This window comes from Aplidium turbinatum, chromosome 5, assembly GCF_918807975.1.
Source record: "Aplidium turbinatum chromosome 5, kaAplTurb1.1, whole genome shotgun sequence".
Classification (NCBI taxonomy): domain Eukaryota; kingdom Metazoa; phylum Chordata; class Ascidiacea; order Aplousobranchia; family Polyclinidae; genus Aplidium; species Aplidium turbinatum.
This window is the reverse complement of record NC_137476.1, coordinates 23,423,268-23,450,534: the sequence shown is the minus strand read 5'-3', so window position 1 is coordinate 23,450,534 and position 27,267 is coordinate 23,423,268. Positions and strand designations below refer to the sequence as shown.

General features: G+C 37.5%; 1 protein-coding gene across 1 annotated transcript; it reads right to left on the bottom strand.

The window, feature by feature from the left end:
- Nucleotides 1-1,045: 1,045 nt before the first annotated feature.
- LOC145770005 (aldehyde dehydrogenase, dimeric NADP-preferring-like) lies at nt 1,046-22,610 on the bottom strand. The gene is made up of 12 exons (XM_082581583.1): nt 22,495-22,610; nt 21,923-22,049; nt 20,394-20,625; nt 14,872-14,957; nt 14,627-14,719; nt 13,509-13,617; nt 12,029-12,140; nt 11,359-11,522; nt 8,523-8,689; nt 8,286-8,385; nt 5,469-5,611; nt 1,046-5,159 (listed from the first exon to the last, which is right to left on the bottom strand). The coding sequence occupies exons 1-12, from the start codon at nt 22,527-22,529 to the stop codon at nt 5,109-5,111; spliced, it is 1,419 nt and encodes a 472-aa protein (XP_082437709.1). The 5' UTR covers nt 22,530-22,610; the 3' UTR covers nt 1,046-5,108.
- Nucleotides 22,611-27,267: the final 4,657 nt, after the last annotated feature.

The window sequence follows — 27,267 nt, the reverse complement described above, 5'->3', positions numbered from 1 at the left end:
GAAGTTAGCAGAACACCAAGATTCCAATATAGTAGCATACAACGACTGGCATTCCTGAATGTATGTAAGCTTACATTACTGTGGCATCATTCGGGTCCAGCAGTACGGTTTGTGAGAGTGGCTTCTCGGTCTTTTCTCGGATAGACAAGCCTACACGCAGGTCTATGTTCCAGGCGAGCTTGGTTCTGTTGGCGTTTGAAAGGGAAATGACCGAGACAATAGACCTGGACGTTTTCGTTAATAGATTCAGTGAAGTCCATCCACGTCTTCCGTTAACGTAGGGCCTAACCTATCTATGGCGAGGACACATTTCACTGATGGTGTGAAATAGATTCTCACTATTATTATTAAAGAATTGATCTTGAAGAGATGATTGCATGTTCATTCTGCACTAGAAAAAATTAGGTGCATTGTACAATTATTTACAAAACGATAAGTGACTGGTGCAGCGGCGGCAGCCCTATTTGATCATAGTTCAACGCCTATTTTCTATGTATAGGCCTAGTATATTTTGTGTGATTTATGCAGCGCAATAGAGGAAAATGTATATAAACTAAAACCTGACTAAAACGAACTCAAAGTTCATGAAAGGCAATGGGTTAACTAACAAAAGAATCAACTACAAAATCATAAATTTATATGCCAATTTTTAACCATTTTATCACTAGTTGATGGTCGGATGTTTTAAAAATGATTTTGCTTCTCCATTTCTATGCTGTCGTCAAACTCGTCATTACAACTGTTTAGGCTACAGCATGTAATTCACTCTATAATGCCAGTTCACGTTTCTATGCTAATGTAAACGCTGTAATACGAATGCTGTACAAACGGCGTTTTCGTACATGATCCTACGGAAGGTAAAAGTTAGGCCCCCTCTAGAATACTTATTGCCCCCCCTAGTGCTCCAAGCTAGTTACGGGCCTGGCTCTCCATTCAGCGGCATCTAATGGATGGAATAATTCCCAACAACAACACTTCAACAATCGAAAACTTCACTCTGTCAAACTCGGCGATCGAGCATGATTCAATTAATCAATCTCACAAGTAGAACTGTTCGATCATTTATTTGGCTGTTAAACGTTTGATATCCCAATAAACTACAAACAGACATAACCAAGCAACAGCACTACATTTAACATTATAAAAACAATAAGCAAACGTTTTTGGCTAGTCATACAGCCTTTTTCAAGCCTATAAAAAAATATTTAAAAAAAAATACTAAAGAATCACATAGTAAGCTATCACAGCAAAAATATGTGATTGCAGCGGGAGATCTTTAACCGTCCCTCTTCGTTGTCCCACACGCCCTGGGATGACAGGATTGCAGTGGCCAATTCCAAGATGACTCTTGGGTCAGCGAAAGCTACCCTCCCTCTGGCCGCTCCTCTCTGGCATCTCCGCCAAATGAGATGTCAGACTGCAGTGGCCCGTTTCCTACAAGCAGGTGCCCTTCTTCAAGCGGGCAACAAGAAACACACACACACACACACAAACAAACTCAAATAAAATTAAAATCAACTCTCTACCAAATCGCGCTAGTTCTCGAGCTTGACCCGCTATCTCCTAGACTGCTCCAAGATCAGTAAGAGGAAAGTCGAGACAGACAGATCAGCTTGAGGCAGCCAATAACCTTTAATTACATCCACAGATCACCATCTACCGCGGTGGGTCCCTTCGGTCGTAGTGAGTCCCTCACCTCCCTGATAGTGATAGGTATCTTCCATGTAAGTATGGTGTGCCCGCTGAGTGTTTGGGTGGGTGGACGGCTCCCGTAACGGACGCACTAATGATGAGACAGGAAACAAATCCATTTCATATGGAAAATTGTAAACCTGCAAGATGTAGTGGTATCCATCTTAAACTCTGAGCGTTGCGCGAAAAAAAAAAGCAAAAATATGGTCAAATCTGAATTCAGATTCTTTAGTATTTCTTCTAAGTGTAGGCTACTGTATAGCCTATGATTCTTTAGTATTTCTTTTATGGGCTTGGAAGGAGCTGTAATACTAGCCGAAAACGTTTGCTTGTTGTTTTTTGATTTTATAATAGCCTACGCTGCTTCATGTCTGTTGTGGAATCTGGTTTGTTATAGTGCTATTTTATTCGTATTGTTTATAATTGTACCGTACTATTTTCGCAACAAATAAAATAAAGGCTTTTTCTCTCTAAAACTGCGGTAATGTTACGTCATAAGAAATCATTCTTATGGTTAACAGCATTATACGTAAACAGGTTTGTGGCGTCATAACGGCATACATTACATCGAAATGTTCCTTTAAGTTAAAGAAGTTTCTCGATTTGCACGTAAGAGAAATCTTCTAGAAAGCAAGTAGCCTATCGCAATAAGGGTTACGTAACACTTGAGCAAAAGGTTAGCCTAACCTCAATAAATGAAAATAACATCTTGCAAAAATTACACAATTAAAATAGCACACATGGTCAGGATCATATAATGTAGCCTGCCGTCTGGGCTGTAGCCTACCCATTGATTGCGACAACGACCCAGGTAGGAGAACATCCATCTAAACCAGGGGTTCCCAACCTTTTTTGCTGTTCGTACCCCTTTGTCAGGTCAGAGCATTCTTCGTACCCCCAAAAAATTCTGATTGAATTTTTCAGGCATATATTGCTAATTTAAATTGCTTTTATAGCTCAATTAAATGTTAAACCGATATTTCACACAAAAATGCAATAATCAAAAGAAATTAAATGTCAGTTATTTTGTTTGTCACTTGTCAGTGAGATATTTGTTGCTGCTTTATTGATAAAATCCGCTCAAACGATGGTTTCATTTTACTCAAGGCAACACCTTCATTCAGTTGCAGACGATTTATGAACTTATTCTTGATATACATCATGATTAAAAAGCCACTTGGTCACAGCGGTAAACCATAATCTCTTCGTGGGAAAATTGTAACATAAAGTTCCCGGATCCGTTCGTCTGCATGTAATGACCGAAAAAGAAACACTCCTCGAAACGTCTATTCAAAAAGTGTATTCCTGTAAAATTAGCCCGCGGCTATCGAAAATGGGACGCAACACCGTACGCCTCTAAAACTGTCACTACAGAACAGATTACTTGGATAAAAGACGGAAAATTTGTCCAGCTAGCAAGCACCAAGCAAACAGTTAAACTTGCGACTGACTTCCAACAAACAATTTTACGAATGACTAGAATAATTTGCGATATCTCAAATGCACGTAGACAGTAACTGTGACGCAATAATAAAAGACAATTATGAAGTCATTCAAACAGGTGTTCAAGCGGCTAATGCAATATTTCATCAGGTCTTACGACCGATGGTGCAATATTTGGACATTTTCTAGCAATTTCCATGACGTAAGATGCCAGCTAGGTTAAGTAGACCATAACGGTTTTTATATGACGTTTGATTTGGTGAACAATTGGCTGGAACACCACTTTCACAGTAATAAGTTGTTGAAAAGAGAATTAACACTGTCATGGCTTCCCATAGCAAGACTTGGGAAAGATTCATAGCAAAACATCAAAAATCTTTTAACATTGATTTTTCAAATAGCAGTTTCAATTTTTGGCAGCTTTTCATTTCGATGATGTTCTCCTTCAAATTATCCTCATCCGACAATCAAAAAGAAATGGATTTATCATCCAATGCTGGAAATAATTCAATTCACCAGCAAAAAAGTAACCATCGAAAGAATCAACCAGCATCTTTAAATGGGAAATAACTTCATTTTTGACATTTTGCAGCAAAGAGTTATTTGCAATTTAATCAAGACAAGAAAAATTAGCAAGGTTTCCATTTTCAGCAGCAGCAAGTAAAAAAACACATTGTTATGAGACAATGAGGCTTCTAGCCTACTAAATAACAACAATGATTTGTAGATAATTTTTTTTTAAAGCAAAGACGGTAAAGGCATAATATTATCTACAATTCCAAAATAAAACTGTACTTTGAAATCTGTTTGAAAAGCTGCTCAATGGCACAAGAATCTTCGAACCCCTTGGTGTTTAATCTCGTACTCCCAAGGGGTACGAGTACCCCCAAGGGGTACGAGTACCCCCGGTTGGGAACCCCTGATCTAAACCCAGCAAATCAAACTTGATAAAAAAAACACTTTAAAAAATAATAAAATAACAGATTAGCACCAAAGAAAAATTACACATTAGACCTAGTATAAGCCTTGTTACTCAACGCAACGAACAGTTTATCAGCCTCATTTTTAATCATAAATCGATTTCGCTATCACAGCATCCTCAGTATAATCCTGTTAATAGCAAAAATAACACTAAAGTTCTTCAAAGGTTTCAAGTTTAGATATTGTGGCGTAACAATAGCATGTTGCGAAACTATGGAAATAATTAAACAAATTATATAATTGATTACTACGTAATTACTAACGAAAAAACGTAACATGTAAAATTAAATAGACTAAAAAACAAAAGAGTCTATAACTTTTATGAAATGAAGTAAAGATAACTAATAAGTTTCTTGAAGAAATTAAGTGTGCAATGACAAAATTAACGGATGCTTTAAAACAATTACGCTTGCAAGTAACAATAAAACAATTAACTAATCGATAAAATCCAAAATTAATGGCTGTCTATGCACAGCGACATTTTCGAGCTTGAAGGCATTATTATTTTTTTTAGACTTTGAGACATTAGGCCTAAAGTAGTGGTTCTTGATAAGGCTTTTCGAAATGTTTGTGTTGTATAGAAGTTTGAAAACAAAGTTTTTTCGAGGTAAAATTTTAGTAGGGAGATTAGCCTATGTAAATATGTAAAAGCGCCCATTGTTGTTTGTATAGCCTACTTTTCATACATCCTTCGTGTACTACTAAGCTAATCTTTGTCGGTCGACAAATCTTCTAACAGAACTTGATGAATTAAAATATCAATAGATAAATTAATATAAAATATAAATCTGATAAAAATGACCATTTACAGAATGCTACGGACATGAAATTTTCATGAAGTAAAACGGACCATGTGGTCAGTGATCGCACTGCAGAAACAATAACCAACACAGCACGCTTTCTTTTCACATCATTGTAAACCTTTTTCAATTACTGGCAGTTGCGACAAATGATAACTTTACAAATATTGCTAATCATTGAATTCTACCCTATTACATGACAGCACAAGAACTTCCTGGCTTTTCTTCTGTCAAACGCCTGATCTGAAATATTTCAATAACAGCGTAAGATCAGCGTAACATATAAGCCTACCGAAAAAAATCACATTTAAATTTGGAAAATACCCAAAATAAAAGTACGTTTTAAAACTTTTGTATTCATTTTTCCAATGAAATAATACGTAGTATGCCTTGCGGGGTCATGCAGGCTATTGCTATGATGTTAATCGGTTAAGGCAGAAAATGCGAGTTCTATGATGGCTTATGCAAATGCTATAATAATAATGATAAACTGTAAAAATCATAAAAACAATCAATTGGCTATGTACGACTTGTACGTCAAATAATTCTTACCATGGCTGCTTTTCCATCACTGTATGGCATGTAGCGAGAGGAGAGCAAACTCTCCAAACCTTGTCCTCTCCAACAAATCGGCTTTTCATGGCTCAAGTTATCAAAGCCCCACTTGCCGTGGTACCTCCCGTAGCCGCTGTTACCTGAAACAAGTCAAGTGTTGATGACAAGTTGTTCACAAAAGACCAAAATAATTTTATCATCTAAAGCAGGGGTCACCAAACTTTTTTCTCTGAGGGCCGAATTGCTGCGAGATTAACAGCTGCGGGCCGGATGCAAATTGCGAAAAGATATACAACTATTTAGAGTCTCCATTGACTTGAATTGAGTACAATAATAACAAAGTTAGGGGTGGAATAGCAAAGTTGTGATGAAAATTGAAAGGTTGCTGGAAAATTTATCCCCTGCTGTGATACACTACAGGGCATCGTGCTCTTAAAAAAATATTACATCTTTCCAAATTTGGCCTAGGCTGTCCCCATTTGTGGTGGCCTAATGATAAACAGCAACGTCAGTCCTTCACAAAAAGTTTGGTAACTTTTTTTCCTTAACAGTTGTAGTGCAGCTGTTATTTCCGCAGCACGTGGCGGGTGATCCCTGATCTAAAGCAACAAATACGATATTTACAGTAGGCGCAGATGAGTAGGCGGACCCACTGTATAATCAGATCCAAATAGGGCCTGGGCTAGTTCTACTGTTTTTTGTTGTATCCAGGCTTTTGCCCGGTTATTGAAGATTTGGACGGGACGGGAAGACAATGAAGCCAATCTTCCTGTCCACTTTCAGGCATACCTTTAAGTGTCCTGTTAAAGACGCAGCAGCATGCTCGTTCGAAGGCGTCCTTTCAAGTGCCGTTCTAGGGTTCTCACCACTCGGCTATGCAGCCGACTACTGGTTCGACTACTATATAGGAGAAGACGGGGAAAATGGACATGCTGGGTAAAACGGGCATTTGCATTTGCTTATAAACTACAGACAAAAATAACACATTTTTCTCTATCTTTTAAAACCACTTGAACGAATATACCACACAAAAAATCTAAATCCGTCGTGTCAGAATCGGCGACCAAGAGTTTGAAATAGTTTTCTCAGGTCTTTGTTGTGAAAACTTGTCCATTTAAATGTGTGTTAGGGTATTTTTTGGGAATTTTAGCTTCTTTTTTAGTTTTGAACAATAGTGGACAATGAATAACTTTCTCCAATAAGTTAGCTTTCTTTATATTTCATTTTTGCTTATGATTACAGGCTTTTTTTGGGTAGCTTGTTGAAAGCAAAACGGATAATGGATGTATGGGGCAAAACAGACATCGACATCACTTGCAACACAGTCTAAACCAGAGGTGACGAACCTGCGCCCGTCAAAGAATTTTGTGCGGCCCGCAAAGCAATTCGACAATCGCTCATGCACCAAAGACAAAATACATCTCAAAGTTGTTTTATGCCTTCACTAGTACACTTTTCCTTGCTATTTTCTTGCTCTAAACACTAACTTTGAGGGTTTAAAGTTAGAAAATATGAAAGCTATAAGGTAAAGTTGTGAAAACACTATTCACCAACTTCCCCTTGTATTTTTGGTCGATTCCAATCTATGACGTCAAGGAATTTTGACTAAGTTTGAAAATTCAATGCTTCAATGTTATTTTTTTTATATTTTATGCTTCAATGCTGCATTAGATAGCTTCGTCTATATGATTCGCATGGGCTTTTGCTTGTTGTTTGAAAAAGAAATTTCATTAACTGATTTGCTGTTTCGGAGCATAATGGTCGAAACATTTAGTCAACTTGAACAAAAAGGATAGAGCCAAAAAAGTAGAAATTATACTCATATGAAAGCAAACGCTTCGAAAATTAAACTGTCTTCATTATCAGTGCAAGTACTGTTGCTCTATCCTTTTTGCTCAAGTTGATTTGTTTTTATTTTTTACTGTTGTATGTTTCGATACTCCGTAAGATAATTTCAACTGTGTGGGTTTTATTACTTTCATCTGCCGTTTGTTACTTTTCATGAATAATATCTTGAGTCGCTTCTAAAAGATTTCATAGTAGGTTACGATTAAAAAGTTGTGTGGCCCGATAACTCATGTGTAATTGACAAAGTGGCCTGCGACCGCAAAAAGGTTCGTCACCCCTGGTCTAAACGAAACAACATTTTTATAGCGGGAAACTTATTTTCAAACAGATAGATAGTCTGTTTTGGAGACCTGTAAACAGCAAAGATGCATTTGTCAAAACTGTTTAATAAACAATTAGTTTGATTCTATTTGAATAAGCATAGAGGAGGGTGGGGAAAGATGATCTTGAGGAAAGACAATCACTCCCAATGGTTTCTTGTTTAGACAAATAGTTTAGCGAAATACTTCATACTCATTTATAATAAATTTACTGATTACCAAACCTAACTGTTTTTATGGATATTCATTTTAACAAGTTCAAACAAATTCGCTTGAACTTAAAATCAATAAACAAAATGAAGTCCGTAACAAAGCCGCCATATTATGTCAGTTTTTCTCCGCGGCCGTGGGTTAAAACTGATGTCTACAATAAAAATCATTACCTTACATGATATTTGATTTGCTTGCTCAAATATCCACTTTGAAGTTAAAACGTCCACTTTGAAGTTAAAACGTCCACTTTGCACGGCCTTCCCTTTACTTTGGTGATTGTGAAAGGTGCAATATTTTATTATCAATGTATTGTACACTAACGATTAAACGTAACAACGATAACTAGTAACGACGCTTATGTCTAAAATAGCTTTCATAGATGATGCTGACGGTGGTTGCTGTGAATCAGGTAGACACCAATACTACCGCTCACCTACGCCACCAAATGGTAAGTTGTGTGAAGCGATGTGCATTAAGCAATCATTGACACAGACCCCGCCACTTGATGTTGTAGATAAAATCTTTTCCACGACCTAAAAACACAATAAAATGCAGTTGCTTAAAAGTGAAAGGAAATAAATGACAAATCCAAATCGTAAAGTGGATAGTAGAAGACGATTGTTGGAAGGAATTTCAAAAATTGATCAAAATTTTTAAGGGCACAACTCACTTGTTTGTTGTTGGAGAAGATATACAATGCAAGAGGTTTTTCTCGAGCGTTAATGAATTTTATAGCTTCGTCAACACCATCGACCGTCATCACAGGAAGAATGGGAGCAAATAACTCGTCAGCCATCACGGCATCATCCGACGTCACATCCTTGTACACAGTCGGAGCTGCGACACAAATGCTTGTGTGAAGCAAGGAACGTTTCCTTACCAGCAAAATCCGTCCTTTTTCCATTGATTCAAGGTTTATAGCAGGGCTGTGGAGTCGGGCTAAAAATACACGACTCCTACTCTTCGATTTATAACTGGCCGACTCCGACTTCAGTGTTGACAGATTTTTTAAAGTTTTTTTCGTTTTTCATTTTTTTTAAATCTAACTTCACTTAAAATTGTGATCGAAATTGAAACGGCAATTTTCACAAAAACAGACAAGAACAAACAGTTACATTTTCTGGCAAAGCTTTAAAGCGCAATACACAGAACAAGAAACAATATGCTGAAAAAAGATTGTACAGATTAGCAAAAAATTTGACTGTTTGTCTTTTTTTCATCAAGTTTATCAAGCTGGAGTCGGCCTTTTCATTAACGACTCCGACTCCGGATATGCCAAAATCTTTCCGACTTTACAGCTCTGGTTTGTAGACGTTGAACCAAAGGCGAAAGAATAGATTTTGTTAATTGGACTAAAGTAGCCGGCTAACTTTGAGAGAGATATGACCAAGGCAAGATTGCGCTACCATGAGATACAATTGTTATCGTGAAACTTAATGGTGTAAAGTTTCTTCAGAAACAGAATTGAGACATCGGACTTGTGATTTCTTCAAACTCGTGATTTTTTCCAAAAATCTAATCAATTTCTATGAATTAACCCCATTTGGCAACAAAGCGTTTTCCCTTTTAAACCTCTCATGGTTTTATACGTCAGTGTGGATTTGTTATTATTCATATACAGAGGTGGGCAGTAGCGCGCTACTTTTGTAGCGCGCTACTAGCGGCGCTACTTTTTTGGTAAAAGTAGCGGTAGCGGCGCTACTTTTTAGTTGAAGTAGCGGCTGCAATAGCGGCGCTATTTTTTTCCCAAAGTAGCGGTAGCGGGAGAGGCGCTACTTTTTTCAGTCGCACTCCCGCTACCCGCTACTTTTTAATTTAAAGTGAAAAAAAAACTCGTTTTTTTGGCAATGCTGGCGTGGTCAAGCGGCTACATAATCGGTTTGGTTGCAAAGTTTCGGTCGTTTCTAGCTGACGTCAACTTCTTCTTCGAATATCTCCGTGTGATGAAGCCTATCTGCCACGCTTTATACATTCATCAGGGCGAGTCCAAGGCGTATTACGGAGTCTTGCTTCCAACCATCACAATTTGCGCGAAGAAGTTGATCGAGATCAGTGATCTTGTGACCTGTGAGGAGTTGAGTGAAAGTCCTTGAAGGGGTGGAAAAACGATTCAATGACATGAAATGCGTTATGGCATCATGTCTTCATCCCTCCTTCAAGACGTCTTGGCTACAATTTTGCACTACGTTTCCACGGATGATGCTGACGCACAGCGAGAAAAAGTCAAGACAGATGTAATTCGACTGTTACGGGAGACATCAAGCCAGGTTGATACCGAGAAGCGAGAAGAGTGACACCAACACCAGTCACGACTCCGAGGATGAATTTTTTGGAGTGTTTGCGCCATCCCGTGAAACGTCTGTGCAGAAGGAAGCAGCAATTGTGGACGCCTTTTTTCGGACAGGAGCAAGTCGATCCTTGAGCTTTTCGAATACCGAGTTAAAAACATCTGTTCATTAAATACAACACCCCCATTCCTTCCAGTGCTGCGGTGGAAACTTTTCTCTGATGGAAAAGAATAAAAGATGTGCTTAAGCGAGCAGGACTTACTAACTCTCATTTTGAAATGCTCGTGTTTTTGAAAGATGAGTAACATTAAATTTCCCTTAGAATGTGTTTTCTATAACGACGTTAAAACGACAGTGTAAACGAATGATAACATTCGTTTTCAAGGTCATTTTTGTGTCACTATGGACTTGAGTGTTTCCTAGTGTCATTTTAGACAAAAGTAGCGGTAGCGCGCGCTACTTTGGTCCGAGTAGCGGTAGCGGGTAGCGCGCTACTTTTGTAAATTGGTAGCGGGTAGCGGTAGCGCGCGCTATTTTGGTCCAAGTAGCGGTAGCGGGTAGCGCGCTACTTTAAAAGTAGCGGGTGCCCACCTCTGTTCATATAAATGACTTGTTTGATTATATAGTTATTAGTTAGAAGACGCTGAGTGTCACATATCTTTATTGAAAACATCTTCTCTTGCAATAAACTTATGAGATTTTGTGCCAAGAGTCAAACAAAGGCAGTTGTTTTAAACGTTTTCACAAACCTAATGCGTTGAGCAGGGTTCTTAAAAGTTCTCAAAAGATATTTTCAGAAACATCTTGCCACTACGTGATGACACTGCATCAGTCTCCAAGAAACATTAGGTTTCTATGTCACAGCAACGGAATTGTTTAAGCGAAACAGCTCCTTCATGTGCATTTCGACCTTTCAGTCTGCAGCTTCTGACGTGATCTGGTCGAGTGATCAAATATGTTTGACGATGTTTGAATTAGATGAGGATCAATATGTTGCAATGTCATAAAGGTGCAGTATTAAAACTAAGCTTACGAAGCAGTATCCAATGGTTTAACTGATGCTCATCACAAATAACAGTTTTGAGCTAATGTAAAAACAAAGTTAAAGTTTAACTTGTCCCAAAGTAGTTGACCGAATTCTAATGATCTTAGTTAGCAATATAAAGCAGTAGGCCTATTTTTGATAAATGTACTGTATGAACAGTATGTCACATGTACCAATATATTTGGATGCAGCATCCGTTTCCCCACCGACCACCAACTTCTCTTTGGGCATATCCTCCAACATCTTCGATATTCTTTCGAAGTGTCTCTCGTTGACGATGCGAGCGAAATCCGGTGAAGCCTTGGGGTCTTTACCGACCATCTCAGTGATGACTTTCCTGTAGTATTAAAATCTTCGTAATGCAGCCAAGCCTATGATGTATTACATAATATCTTGTACAAGGAAATATTTAATGGTTCATGGCAATGGAACAGGCTACCAGAGGCGGTAAAATAGTATTTGCTTTACTCTCAACAACGCATAGGTTCAAACTCCAATAGTAGTGTTTTTGTCTCAACACATAACTTTCCTAGCCGGTTGAATACTTGGATTCAATGAACGGGAAGGCAAACAGACTAATGTTTGTCTACCGTAAAACAGGCCATTGTATTTTCTTGAGGACCGCTAAGAAATATAGGAGTCGATCACATCACATTCTCTGGTAAAGGTTATCTTGACCTTCAGCCACAACCATGGTCTAATCGGGCAAAATGTAGTTAATCATGAACCAGAACGCGCGACCGTCACAAGACACATCGCTGTTGACTTCGACACTTTAAAGTCATCAATCACAAAACAATCAAACAATGCACACATTGTGAAACCAATCGAACGGCTACTTACTTTAACTCTTGGAGAAGGCTGTCGACTACTGACTTGTCGCAGAGCACATAGTCAGGAGCGATGCAGATTTGTCCGGCGTTGAATAGTTTTCCCCACAACAAGCGCTTTGCGACTAAACAGAATTTGTCATGTATATTTTTTTTATAGGTGAATCTGACGATGAATTTAAGCTCGATTTGAAACTGCAAAACCTATACAATGAATACTTCAATATCACCCCTGCATACTTGTCTTAAACAACATCAAAACTCTTAAAAACCAGCTTTCAGTCCACTATTCCAAAACTGGTTAAGGTACTTTACAGCTGAGCCTAACATTGCACGTGTGATATTATTAAAAACGATATTAAAAACCTGCCCAAGCTGGCCGGTTGACATGACTATAACTGGGGGGGGGGGGGGGGAGGGGGGGGGGTAATTTTACTTTTAACTTTAGCCCTGATTTTAGGATACAACAGTACATTCAAAGACCTCTAGAAAGAAAAATTGAAATTTATATCCAAAAACCCTCCCTACCATGAAAATAACTTTTTGCGTAAAATTGCTTGGTTATTGCATTGACGTCTCTTTGTGGTTATGGCAATTAAAGTTCAAATATTATTTACTACTGCGCCAAAACACGTTAATAATAAGACAGCCGCAAACAGTTTTTCTGGTCTTGGTTCATCGCAAAACACGAGAAAGTGATCATTTCGATTTGTGCGCATGACTACGCACATGAGTAAAGCGTACCGAAAATACAGGTATTCTGTATTGAAGAAATAGAAAATGGGCTACCACATCAAATTGATCCAAGGTAATTATTCAGCTTTTGCCACACAAGTATGCCTTCTTAAGTAGCCTACACTTACCATTCTTACAAAAGTAGAACTTTAAACTTTATTTGATATGATAGATATGTAGTCACCGACGAAGCTACACTTGTGTGGTGAAAGCTTCACAATACACTTGAATTTGTCAAATTAGTGCGATAGCCTAGTGTAGTTTTTTGATTGGTATGGATTGCACTATGCATCCATTTGGATCGATGTTAAATTCAAAAGAAGATTGATAAGTTCATTCACAAAGTTTTATTTGTATCGAGCTGGACAAATTAACAAATAAAATAAATATAACCATATCTACTTAAAATCCATTTTGAAACTTTTACAGGCTTTTTTCTCTTTTGTACTGAGAATGAATATTTCTGTAGGCTTATATTATTTTTTTGCTAATGATTTTGATAATTTGTAAAAACAAGAGACAAAAATTCAAAGTGCAATAACTCATAAAAAATTAGTCTGATTAAAGTAAAATTTTAAATGAGGTAGTCTTACTTATAAGCATCATTTTGGGCAAGGTTTCAACCAAATTGGAGAAAGTAGTGTTTAAAACGTCTTTTTTTTTGAATTGGCATGAAATGCTCAGGCAGTTTTGTAATCCATTAAATCAGTTACGTTGCTAATCAACCAGGCAAATATGGTAAACAGGAAGGGAGCTACCTGTCGGCATATGACCTTCCTTTCCAACGTAAACAGGGGACTTCCCTCCCAATTCCAAAGTGACTGGAGTGAGATGTTTGGCTGCAGCAGTCATGACTATCTTTCCAACCTAAAAATGAAAGACAAAATGTAAGTAGGCTAATAATTGAACATCAGCGAACATGAATGTCCAAAATTAAGCATTTGAGCAACTCCAATATTCGATAAATCCAATTTCTGTGCGGTAGTTGCCGCCGAAAATGTTAAGATTAGCCCACCACGTTTTCTTGAATACTTATAAAGTATTTGTCACAAGATTTTACTGTCATCAGCAGATCATTACCTGAACAGCGGTTTAAACAGTCAACGTGCAAATCACAAGCAATGACATTAGATCTTAAATAAATAAAATACCAGTCATTTGCAATATTTTACACATACCGATAAAATCTTGGCTTCTTTGAAAAAAATCAAGACACAAATTTCTTCTTCGCTGACTAACATCACAATCATGGCACCACCAGACGCTAGTGTTTGAAAAAAACTTTCACGCACAATGGAGAAAATTACTTGATATATAAGTAAGCATTTTTTTTTAGATTTGTGTTCAGTAATTGCAACAGAAAACTAAAGAGACCTTATTGTTGTTCATGATTGCACTAGCACAAATATATAATTGGTATTTTGCAACTCAAGGGCAAAGTTTAATAGACTTTTCGGTCGTAAGTTCAAAACACTTTGTCAACACTTTGTTGAAAACAATGAAAAAAACTGAACTTGAACAAATATCTCTCCAAAAGGGCTTAGTAGTAAACTTATCAATGTTGATTCTGCAATCGGATTTGCTGAATCACGAGAGAGCCAGACATTTCGCACACACTTTTCTTACGCAATATTGTCAGTAACATAGGTAAGCCAAGCTTCGGAATTAATGATTCGCTTACAAGGTCAATTTACAACAAAGCTACGCCCAAAGAAAGAAACGCTTTTGTCTTCCTTCGCAAACAATGTTCATTTAATCGATTTCACATCTATTAATTCAGCACTACACATACAAGACTTCGTCCACAAAATGTGATTATTATCAATCTCTGTGTTTAACTTTCTACCCATACGACTGGTCATCACTCATCACTCACCATACAAGATCCAGTATAGAAGATATGATCAAACCTTTCCTTCAATAGAGCGGTTGTTTCAGGAATTCCCCCGTTGTAGACAAGAAAGCATTCCTGTTATAATTTATATACAATTTTACGTACTATAAAATAATATAACAAGTGTTGAACACTATTGGCAATTCAATTGATTGCAACGTTTGAAATAAAAAAGAATACAGTATTATAATCGACTACTTTTATGGTAGATGCTTATTGCTTATTACCTTATCAAGGTAACGTGGTATTAGATCGGAAAGAACCTTGGCTGTATTCTCCGCCAGTTCTGATGGCTTCAATATTACACAATTTCCTGCAAAAAATATTTGTTTTGACACCATCAACGAGATTCTAGTCCAGTAGTTCTTAAACTGGGAGGCACTCCCCCTTTGGAGGGCGTGAAGATTCTACAAGGGGGGGGGCGCGAACAACCGAACATGGTAGGCTTATGCACTAGTATTCTACTGCATTGTAAAAGTTGTGATCAGGAATATTGATAACACCTTACCTTGTGTCACGATTATTGACTAGTGACTGACTGTGAGAGCTATAGTTTTGACTTTAGTTCTCCGCGCTTATTCTTGCCGTTATTGTCAAGTTCATGGTGTTTCTGCACTTGCGAGTGTGAAGACACAAGCTGGGAACAAGTTAAAATGAATCTAGCTAGATTGTGATCCACTTAATCTTTTGATATATGCATGATGAAAATGGAAACTAATTTTTGTATTAAAATCCAAAACATGTAAACTTTATGCAGTTTGACTTTTGGTTTATAACTTCAACGAAAAAAAGTGACACAGCGTTTTATATGTGATGCCAAGGGAAGCGCAACCCAAAAGGTTTAAGAAACCCTGTTCTAGTCCTTTTTGTTCTAGTCCTTTTTGTCAAGTTTGTCAATTATCGTCCCAACAAAGAATATTTTTCATGGAATGGCACGTTTCGGCGAATCCATTTCGGAGAAAACCAATTCGTAAATTTTCGAGAATTTGTAGTGATTATTTAGGTAGACAGTTTTTGTTTTTACCTTTCCATACCCATGCAAAAGGTTAAGCAATTAACTTATTCTATAACACGAGTCAACAAGAATTTTTACAAGACAAACTAACAATCACTTCCAAGTAATTCTGGTGCCCAAATAAGTAAGTCAATACTAATATGCAGCCAACGCTATGCTTGGTCAAAATTTATCAGGAAGTCTTCAAGTTGCTGTATTTTTGTTATTAGCTGGCAAGAGCAACAAGTATGAGTAGCTCAAGATGATTTCAGATCATGTAATGCCGAAACTCAGGTTTATTCTAAACTGCCACTAGATTTTAACTTAGTTGATTATGAACATCAAACGCTGTTTGACCACTGCATTCTTTTTGTGGCTGAGAGTTTATTTAATTAACTTCTATTATTATTAATTAAGGCCGTTCGGTGACCGCTTTTGGCACTAAGTCATCTGTGTACCTCCTCGTGGTGCGGCTGGAAGCAGTGCGGCTGACTAAACACAGAGGCGCTGAAGAAAGGAACTGGCCTACCTACTTCAGTACTATGGCCAAGTCTACAATGATGCAAAAGTTTAACAAAAATACGAGAAATGGCGTAAATGGGTCTCCGAGTTCTAGAAACCAGAGCCCCTCGCCCGGTAGTCGGAGTCATCAATTGCAGGGCTCCTTCGATCGTCATTCAAAAACTGTAATTAATGCAAAAACATTCCGACAACGAACTCAAAGAATTGCCATATGGAATGTACGAACACTTTACCAACAAGGAAAACTGGACAATATTATGCTAGAAATGGACAGAATGAGAATGAACTGCTTGGGTCTTTGCGAAGTAAGATGGACAAAAACTGGTCAATTCATGAAAGATGATAAAACAATTATATATTCTGGAGGTAATGAACATCAAAGAGGTGTTGCTGTGATTATTGACAAACAACTTTCTAAATCAATATTGGGTAGTTGGCCTAAATCTGATCGTTTGCTTCTCGTAAAACTGAAAGCTAGTCCTTTCAATATCAATCTGATTGTTGCTTATGCACCAACAACGGATGCAGATGACTCGGAAATTGGTGATTTTTACGACTCACTGGATGAATTGTACAAAGAATGTATATAAATCACAGGAAGTGAATATTGTGATGGGTGATTTTAATGCTAAAGTTGGCTGCAACAAACATGGAAAAACTGTTGGACCTCACGGCCTTGGATCACAAAACGACCGCGGTGAGATGCTCATTGACTGGTGTGAAGGAAAAAAGCTTGCTGTTATGAACACATGGTTTGCAGCACACCCTCAGCGTCGATATACTTGGACAAGTCCTGGTGACCGATCAAGAAATCAAATTGACTACATGATGATAAATGAAAGATATATTATAGGTCTTCCATTTCTAATGCAAGAGCCTATCCAGGTGCTGATGCAAACAGTGATCATAACCCTGTAATTGCAACAATTAAAATTCGTTTAAACACTTTAAAACAACCGAAATATTTGTTAACTGCTCTGAAAGACCCTGTAACAAGAACAAATTTTTGTCATGCTGTCCTGGATAATCTCCCAGCTAACCAAAAGAAAGAAACAGTAGATAATCAGTGGGACAATCTCAAAACAAGTATTCTAACAGCAGCAGATAAAGTTATACCAAAAGAAACCAGACGAACTAAACAGCCTCACTGGATGACTGAAGAAGTAAAAAATCTTATGTCAGAAAGAAGACAGTCAAAAACAAACCGAGAAAAATATAACAAAATTCATCAATCTATTCAAGAAAAGTGCAAATCTGCAAAAGAACGATGGTTAAAAGAAAAGTGTGAAAAAATTGAAAGGCTCAAAGACATCAGGCCAAAGGAACTGTTCAAGGAAATACGTTTAATATCCAAAACTGGTCCTGTATTAACCTCGAAGTGCATTCGATCTTCTGATGGCAAAATTCTCCATGAACCGAAAGATGTGAAGAAACGTTGGGAAGAGTACATTACTGACCTTTTTTAAGATGACAGAGAAGATATTGATCATAATATGATTAATTGTGAAACTGGACCACCAATATTAAAGGAAGAAGTACAGTGGGCTTTAGATAATTCAAAAACCGGCAAGGCAGCAGGCCCAGATGATATTGTGGTGGAAATGTTGATTGCCTTGAAAGAAGATGGAATAAACTTGTTGTGGAATCTCATTAATACCATTTATGAAAGTGGTGAATTACCTAAGGATATGCTGAAATCTCTTTTTATCGCCCTTCCGAAAAAACCAAACACACTTGAGTGTGGAAATCATAGAACGATAAGTCTAATGTCACATACATTAAAACTGCTCTTGAAAATTGTCCTCCAAAGAATACGAAGAAAGATTTTACCGGAAATATCTGCTTGCCAATACAAATTCACGCCTGACAGAGGAACGAGAAATGCAATTTTTGTAGTTCGCATGCTGTGTGAACGTTCAATTCAACACCAACAAGATGTATTTCTGTGTTTCATAGATTATCAGAAAGCTTTCGATAAAGTACGCCATTTCCAGCTTCTTTCATCACTAAAACGAAGTGGGATTGATGATAAAGATTTCCGTATGATACACAATCTATACTACAAGCAGCAAGCCGCTGTCATGCTTCCCGATGGAATCACTGAATGGATAGAAACATCAAGAGGTGTTCGACAGGGCTGTGTCATGAGCCCAGATCTCTTCAATTTGTACAGTGAACTCATCCTTAGAGAACTGGAAGATATTGATGAAGGAATTAATATAAACGAAAAACTTATAAATAACATTCGATATGCAGATGACACAGTCTTGCTTGCAACGTCACAATGTGGTTTGCAAATTTTACTAGATGCAGTTCAAACATCTAGTGAAAATATGGACTAAAAATAAACATTAACAAAACTAAAACTCTGGCAGTCTCGAAACGTCTTCCTGAACCAACAATTTGTGTGTATTGCAATGACAACAAAATTGAACAGGTTCAAAAATTCAATTATTTGGGCTCAATACTGAATCCAAGCACCCGTTGTGAAGAAGAAATTAGACGACGCATTGCATTATCAAAGTCGAGTTTCAACACCATGACAAAAATCTTTAAAGATCAAAAGCTCTCCAAAACCTTAAAAATTCGTTTGTTAAAATGCTTTGTTTGGTCAATTTTGATGTACAGATGTGAAACCTGGACGCTAACGACAAAAACCCGAAAAAAGCTTGAAGCTGCAGAAATGTGGTTTTACCGAAGAATTCTTAAAATACCATGGACAGCTTTTCGAACCAACAGAGCAGTTCTCCAACACATGGGCCAAGAGCAGCAGATAATGAGATTTATAGAAATGCGGCAACTGAAGTTCTTGGGTCACAGCATAAGGAAAGGCAAACTAGAAGATTTATCTTTAAGTGGAAAAATAATAGGAAAACGGTCAAGAGGAGCTCAAAGATTCACATTTTTGCACAATTTTCAACCACAAATCAAAAACCCTACTAAAATTTGGCAAGACGCACGAGATCGATCAAACTGGAACATCATTGTACATCGAGGGCTGTATCAGCCATGATACCTACAGAGAGAGATTATTATTTATGAAACGCCTCTTGACAACCGTTTTTTTTTCTCATTGAAACTTCAGTTGAAAATTTATCTCTGACACTTTACTTGATTAATCTCTATGGTATTATAAGCTAATTCCTTTGAATAAACCGAGGCTGCTTTGGGATTTTTGAAATCTTCGAAAAAGGCTTTTTCCAAGTTGGCATATCTCCGAATAGTACCGTATTTTTCAGTGCCGTAAGTGGGCAGTTTGCAACAGAAGTTAAGGATTTTTTAAATTAACTCATCTACTTTAAAATCACATGAAACTGACAGGCACAGCAGAGCTCAGGGTTAGTTCAATATATATAAACAGCAGGCTTGAAAACCACTTTTTGAAATACATTATATTTTATGTTTGGTACACATCGTATCCACACGTTTCAAAATTTTATATTAAAATTTCAGTACAATAGATAGTGAATAATCTGATGTGTGATATATGTGGACAAATCTTGTTCATTTAACTACGGTATATAAATGCATTGCTCCCTGCAATGTCTGGAGCTAATAAGGCAATGCATCTAGAACTTTATGGTATGTTCAAGTTCATTCATTTTTATTTGCAGATTAAGCAAAAGCAACCCGAAAATGTTATCCTATTGCCAACAAAAGTGTTGGGTGATCCTTTCGTTACAGAAATTGAATGACAGCTTTAAAATTGTGTCGTGTTTCCGAAATTCCGAAAGAAAATTTTTATCCACTTGTTTATGCTTGCAGGTGTTGCACAGCTGTACGTGTAAGAGTACTTGAAGATGCAAACCTCATTCTTCAGTTGGTAGCAGTAGGTGCATACTTGGGCTAACTGGAAGTTCAAAAAATTATCTGACGCTGAGTGACAAATAATAGAGATTTTGTCTGACCACACAAAATTGATACAATCATTGAACACACAATACATGCTAAGTTCTGCAACATCCCAAGTGACCTCATAAAATTTGAATAACTAAACAATATTTGAACAATTTAAGGAGGTGGCACAAAGAAGCTTTTTTACAAGCAGCCTTGATAAAAACTATGACCTATTTCTTACGACATTTACAAATTTTAATGTTATAAAATAATGACTGATATGCAAAATGCATGCAATATCGGAGCAAAAGCAAGAACAACATATACAATAAGTAGATACTAAAAATCAATAGTAGAAATTCCCTCATTTTATAAAATTATTTGTCTGATACTAACCGGCAGAAATTGCAGCAATCAATGGAAGAATGACGAGTTGGACCGGGTAATTCCATGCTCCCATCACAAGAACAACACCTAGTGGTTCTTTTTGCAAATACATTGAGTCGGCGACTTGGAGAAGTGACTTTGATGCATAAGTTGGTTTTGTCCAGCTGTGGATATTCTTTATAGCATGGAGTGCTTCATTCTTGCACATGATAGTTTCCACCATCATGCCCTCAAGCTTTGGCTGTTTTTAAAATCATTAATATATACCAAATTTACATTTGACTAATGGGACAATCATAGGCTACACAGTACGCAATGTACCCCTACCCACTAGTGGATTTGTTGAACATGTGATTGTTGTTGTTTTTGATTTTTGCATGATAAGCATACAGCTTATTAGAACACAAATACAGTAAGATTAGGCTAATTTACATTTGTTTAATTTGTCAATATGCTAAATTTGTCACATTTTTAGTGTCGAAAGATCGATTATTATCTTTCATGTAGCCTACTTTTCAGTCAATTCAATTTGCCATCCCTTAATTTTTCACTTTTGTGCATCCTTGAAAAGTCTTTTGCTTAAATAACTTATCGTTTGTATGTTTGCTTCACATATTTATGATGTAATCACATTGCTATTGGTTAATACAACTTGTTGATAGATTCTATGGAGATTCCAAACAAACGAGGAAAATTATTGAATGAATGAAATAGTCCACACAGAAGTGTCACCACAACAAAGTGTTAGATGAAGTCTATTGAATATGAAGTGTTAACTTAAATGGAAGAGTCTCAATAAAGTTATTATAGAGTTGAAGCATTAAAAAGTCTCTCAAAACTCAGTTGATTGTTCAAACTGGAATTGCACTTTCTGCACTTCATTTAAGGAATGCTAGTTACTTTCAACAACACATCACTCTAATGCTAAGGGAAAATACAGTATGCTAACCTTCAAACTTGAAGCATGTATACAAGTTACAGACATATACAACCAAGCAACCACATTGTGGTTGCTTGGTTGTATATGCCTGTTTTTGAAAAAAGTGACCTCTTTACCAAAATTGTATACAAGTTAGGCTTTAGAAATTTACCTGTTTTCATAATTGGTTAGTTGATTGATTGAATTTTTATGCTTAGACTGAGAAAGCTTCTTTGAGAGCTTAATCCTGGCAGTTTTGCATACTTGTAGAGGCTTTGAACCACTGACGCAGGCCCGGTCACTAAGTTTGACAGAGTGAAGCTTCCCATTGTTGAAGTGTAGTTGTCAAGGAATTATTCCATCCATTAGATGCTGCTGAATGGAGAGCAGTCCTTAATGTATATTGCTCAAGCGCACACCCAAGAGTCAAACCAGTGCTGCTTGATCTTGAAGCTTCTTTGTTCACAAAGTCACACACTAACCAAATGAGCTATTGAGGCGGCCTTCATTCGTTATTGTCTTATTTCGTTTGCCTTTGTAATCCACTTGAGGTGACAAAGTATGCAAGTTTTATCGTATTATCTTTTATCAAATTCATCCAGATCAACATCCAACAAACCTTCTTCAAATCAGCATGAAGAGCTTTGATAAGTGTTTCTTCCTGCTCCACCACCATGTCATACACTCGTCGTAATTGTGTAATTCTCCAATCTACTGATCTTGTCTTTCTACTTTCAAAAGCTTGTCTAAACATAAAAATACTTTGAGTAGCACAATTGTGACAACATGACACAATTTCCAGATTTATTACTAAATTTGTGTCCTTTTCCACTCATTAGTAACACAGGTCAACAAACAATTTGGTGGAATGAAGTGAAGCTGTGTTTATTGATCGTTCTTATTTTGCAAGTACAGTACCTTCTTTTATTCTTACGTTATGTTGCTTTTGGTCAATCTAAAATACTATCAACACATCATGTTCCCATCTATCATGTTTTTTTTCTTGATGCCTTCAAAGTACTGTAAGATATCAGGTTATGCTTGGGTCGCAAAGTTTTTTAAACTTCATTTTTTAGAATATTTGGGTCGCTTCAAAAAAGGTTTGGAACTACTGTTTTAGCCTACTAAACTGGTATTTAGACAAACAAGTGAAGGAATAAAAATTAACAAATCAATGTTTGCATCACAAACCTGGCTGCTTGAACAAGTTGGCTTGCTGAAGTCATGATGTATGTTGGATATTATTCTATTTTAGCACAATCGTTTTGGTTACACCACAGTACACGGTAGAGTTAAAACCTTAGTCTGTATAAACACAAAGATTACTTGATTTTTTCAAATTTCAAACTCCACACCACAGACTAGTTGACCAACCTGGACTAATTGTGGTATTGTAGGCCTATTATTGTTTTTGTATTACGTAGGACATGAAACTATGTTTGTTCCTTATTTTTTTATAGACTATATATGTTTGTTATTTATTTATTTGCACCAGACACAATGACCAAACAGATCAAATTCACAACAGCCATCACCCATAATTGTAAAATAAAAAAACGTTTTTATAAATTTGTTGATGTATGGTACGGTACTGGTTAGATAATGACAAGAACTAGCCAACTAGCATTAAATTCTTTCAACTTCAAAGACTAAATATGGTATTCCAAGATCACTTCACTTTCTGTTTGGAAAATTGGCTTATTAGTAGCCTAGCCTAAACCTACATTAAGAAATGTGATTTCTAGACCCTCAAGCAATAGGCTGCATTAAGGAGATGTAAAGGGGCTGTTGACTCGTACTTCAGTTTACATTATTTTTACATGCTGAAAATTTTTGAAATTATTTAGTCCGTTGCCCATCATCACAGGCTCCAAAGATACTCTCAGATAGGCATATAAAGTATTGGTCTGTAAGACCAATACAGACAGATTTTGGCGCTGCGGATTGTTGACACTGTCTTGACAACCACACAATGTTGCACAACAGAGTTGCCAGACGCTGCAAATTAACTTGACCAATTCTTCTTCAACAGATTAATCATGTTTGATCAGCCGTGGCCTCCAGCAGTAGCCTATGAAATCCGGTAGCCACTTTAACAAGTCGAAATTCTGCCACTGAAATTGACTACAATGCAACCGCCAACCAATCTGAACATGGTATAAGAGGCTACCGTCCAATTGTGACCCTTCTAGCACTTATCCAGAGAGTTAATGCTTGTTTTGAACTTTATTTGATAATTACAGAAGAAAAAGAGCAATAGCAGTGGTGGGAATCGAACCCGCGTCAATGAAATGACTACTTTGTAGCCCTAACCCCTAAGCCAACCAGCTGACAAAAAATCCATCACTTAATTTGCTTTCTATCATTTTCTTTTCGCCATTTTTTACGTCACTTAAACCGTAGCTTATGATTGGTTGGCGGTTTCATTCTAGTCAAGTTTAGTGGCAGAATTTCGACTTGTTAAAGTGGCTACCATGAAATCCTTCGATTTTGCTCTGTCTTTTGTTATTGCTAGCACTTCTGGCATACTTTTCATTCCCGTAATTTTCTTGATATTGTCAAAATATTTCATTTTTTGTCGTCCTTTTCTTCGTTTGCCTTGTCCATCTCAGTCAACATTAAATTTTGTAACTAGTCTAGTTGCTTCTTGCTACCGTAGGCTATATGCCTGAAATAGTTTAATTTTCTGGGGTTAATATGGTTAATTAGACTCCAGTCAAAGGTTGGAAGTCGTTAGTCCAAAATGAATGTCTATTTCACTATTCGATAGTGTCAGAGGTAGGCACCCGCTACTTTTAAAGTAGCGCGCTACCCGCTACCGCTAATTTGACCAAAGTAGCTTGCGCTACCGCTACCCGCTACCAATTTACAAAAGTAGCGCGCTACCCGCTACCGCTACTCGAACCAAAGTAGCGCGCGCTACCGCTACTTCTTCCGCTACTTTTGTCTAAAATGACACTAGGAAACACTTTTCAAGTCCCAGAGTAAAGCGAATGTTATCATTCGTTTACACTGTCATTTTAATGTCGTTATAGAAAACACATTCTAAGGGAAATTTATTGTTACACATTTTTCAAAAACACGAGCATTTCAAAATGTGAGTCACTAAGTCCTGCCCGCTTTGGCTTAAGCACATATTTTCCAACAGAGAAAAGTCTTTCCACCGCAGCACTGGAAGGAATGGGGGTGTTGTATTTAATGAACAGATGTTTTAACTCGGTATTCGAAAAGCACAGGGACTTGCTCCTGTCCGAAAAAAGGAGTCCACAATTGCTGTTTCCTTTTGCACCGACGTTTCACGGGATGCCGCCAACACACCAAAACATTCATTCTCGCAGTCGTGACTGGTGTTGGGGTCATTCTTCTCGGTATCAACCTGGCTTGATGTCTCCCGCAACAGTCGAATTACATCTGTTTTGACTTTTTCTCGCAGTGCGTCAGCATCATCCTTGGAAACATAGTGCAGAAATTGTAGTCACGACGTCTTGAAGGAGAGATGAAGACATGATGCCATAACGCTTGAGCAACGCATTTCAGGACTGCTCTCCATTCAGCGGCACCTAGTGAATGGAATAATTTCTCGGCAACAAGACTTCAACAATCGGAAAACTTCACTCTGCCAATCTCGGTAACCGGCCCTGCGTCAAGTGCCTCTACAAGTATGCGAACAAGTACCAGGAATAACCTATCAAGGCTTTGTCAGTCCGAGGATAAAGATTCAAAACCAAACCAAACCAAAACCAAACGCATTTCATGTCGTTGAAGCACTTGTTGAATCGTTTCTTCACTTCTTCAAGGACTTTCACTCTCAACTCCTCACAGGTCACAAGATCACTGATCTCGGTCAACTTCTTCGCGCAAATTGTAGTGGTTGGAAGCAAGACTCCGTAATACGCCTTGGACTTGTCCTGGAGAATGTCTAAAGCCTGACAGATAGGTTTCATAACACGGAGATATTCGCCGAAGAAGTTGACGTCAGCTAGAAATAAATGAGCTGTTTAGAAATAAGATAAACTATGTTGTAACTTCTAAGTTGTAAGCAAAACAAATCACACAAAATTGCCCTGTAATGATTTCTTTTAACAAAAACCATCGTGTAAGAAAATTTCATCAGTAACAAATATCTTAGCTAACCATTTGTCAACAGTTTTATTACCAATACGATAAAACCTTATTTTTGGACATCTTTTCATAGGTGATGACTAATGAGGTAATGCTCACTGCATGTAGTCTAAGTTATATAAACCATATAGAACTTAACTTCGGCTATTATTAAAATGAACATTATCGATTTCATACCTTGATCGCAGGATCGCAGCTCCACACCAGAAAACGAGATTTCCAAAAGACCGAAACTTTGCAACCAAACCGATTATATAGGCTACATAACATAACTGCTTGACCACGCCAGTGTTGCGAAAAAAACGAGTAGGCCTATTTCTTTCACTTTAAATTAAAAAGTAGCAAATAGCGGGAGTGCGACTGAAAAAAAGTAGCGCCTCTCCCGCTACCACTACTTTGGAAAAAAGTAGCGCCGCTACTCCAACTAAAAAGTAGCGCCGTTACCGCTACTTTTACCAAAAAGTTGCGACGCTACAAAAGTAGCGCGCTACTGCCCACCTCTGGATAGTGTCCAAAAAAGCAATGACTTTCCGCTATCGATACTTAAAAAAAGCAATGACTAGCAATTACTAAAAATATTGTAGGCCTATTTGGGTATTTAAACACCAGTGATGCCAGGTTGTTTTTTGAAAACAAGCAATTAAATCTAAAAAAACAAGCCCAAAATAGGCAAATCAACACAACTCCAATAGTTTGCAACCAATACCAATTAGCATAAAGCACGCAGTTTAGCAGTTCAAAAGTTTTAATACAACCTTTGCAGTCCATGCATCACGTTTATTTCAAGGCAAGAATGACATTTGTTTACGCCATTCCAAGAAATAATTATCTTGAAAAGAAGGGATACAATGTTGACTACAATAAAAACCTCGCAATTTCAGTGTCAAAAACAAGTTTAAAAAAGTTTGACTGGCCAAAAAACAAGCCCAAAAACAAGCAACCCGCAAACTCAAAAAAAAATATGCAAACTCGAAAAAAAACAAGCCCAAGCAAGCCCAAGCAGGCCCCAAGCCCAAACCCAAACAAGCCCCAGCAACAAACAAGCCCAAACACAGTTCAGAAAAACCATGCCAGTGAGAATCGTTAACAGTGTTGCCAACCTTACGGTTTTCCAGCAACACGAAAAAAACAAGCCCAAACTTGCTGGAAAACGGTAAGGTTGGCAACACTGTTAACGATTCTCACTGGCGGTAGGCACTTTTACATCACACACTCGTAGAAGAGCGCCTGCTTTTCAATGCGAAATTGCTTTGTGTTTTGTTTAGTCACAATTTTCCTTATAAACTCCATTGATTGCAGTCATCCTTCTTGCACTCAGTTCAGTTGCAGAAGAAAAAATAGTATTAGCAGAAGGTGGGAATCGAACCCACGAAATCGAAATTACTACTCCTCTGCCCTAACCATTAGGCAACGGTGGTTGTGGCAAAGCATTCAGTTAAATTCTTTTGTATCAAAATTTTTCGATCAGAATATCACGTGTCGAGTCACATGACTGAAATCAGCTGAATCGCGAGTGAAATGAACATGTCACGCATGATTGCGTACCTCTTCGACGAGTGGGTAATGTTAAAGTGCCTACCCTCACTGGCATGGTTTTTCTGAACTGTGTTGCCGTAAAATTTTCCTTAACCCTTTAAAGTTCGAAAACCGGAAGGGGACTAGGTCGGATAGGAAGCCGAAAACTAAATCTCGTAAATTCGTTTTGACGACGAAGTAATTAGTGAACAACAAAAATGATTCAGCAGTTCTCCTAAATATCGATTAGTGAAAAACGAATAATGATTTCGTTGCTTGCATAAAAAAGCAGTGAATAACGAGCATTCGATATTTATTTTTAAAAGA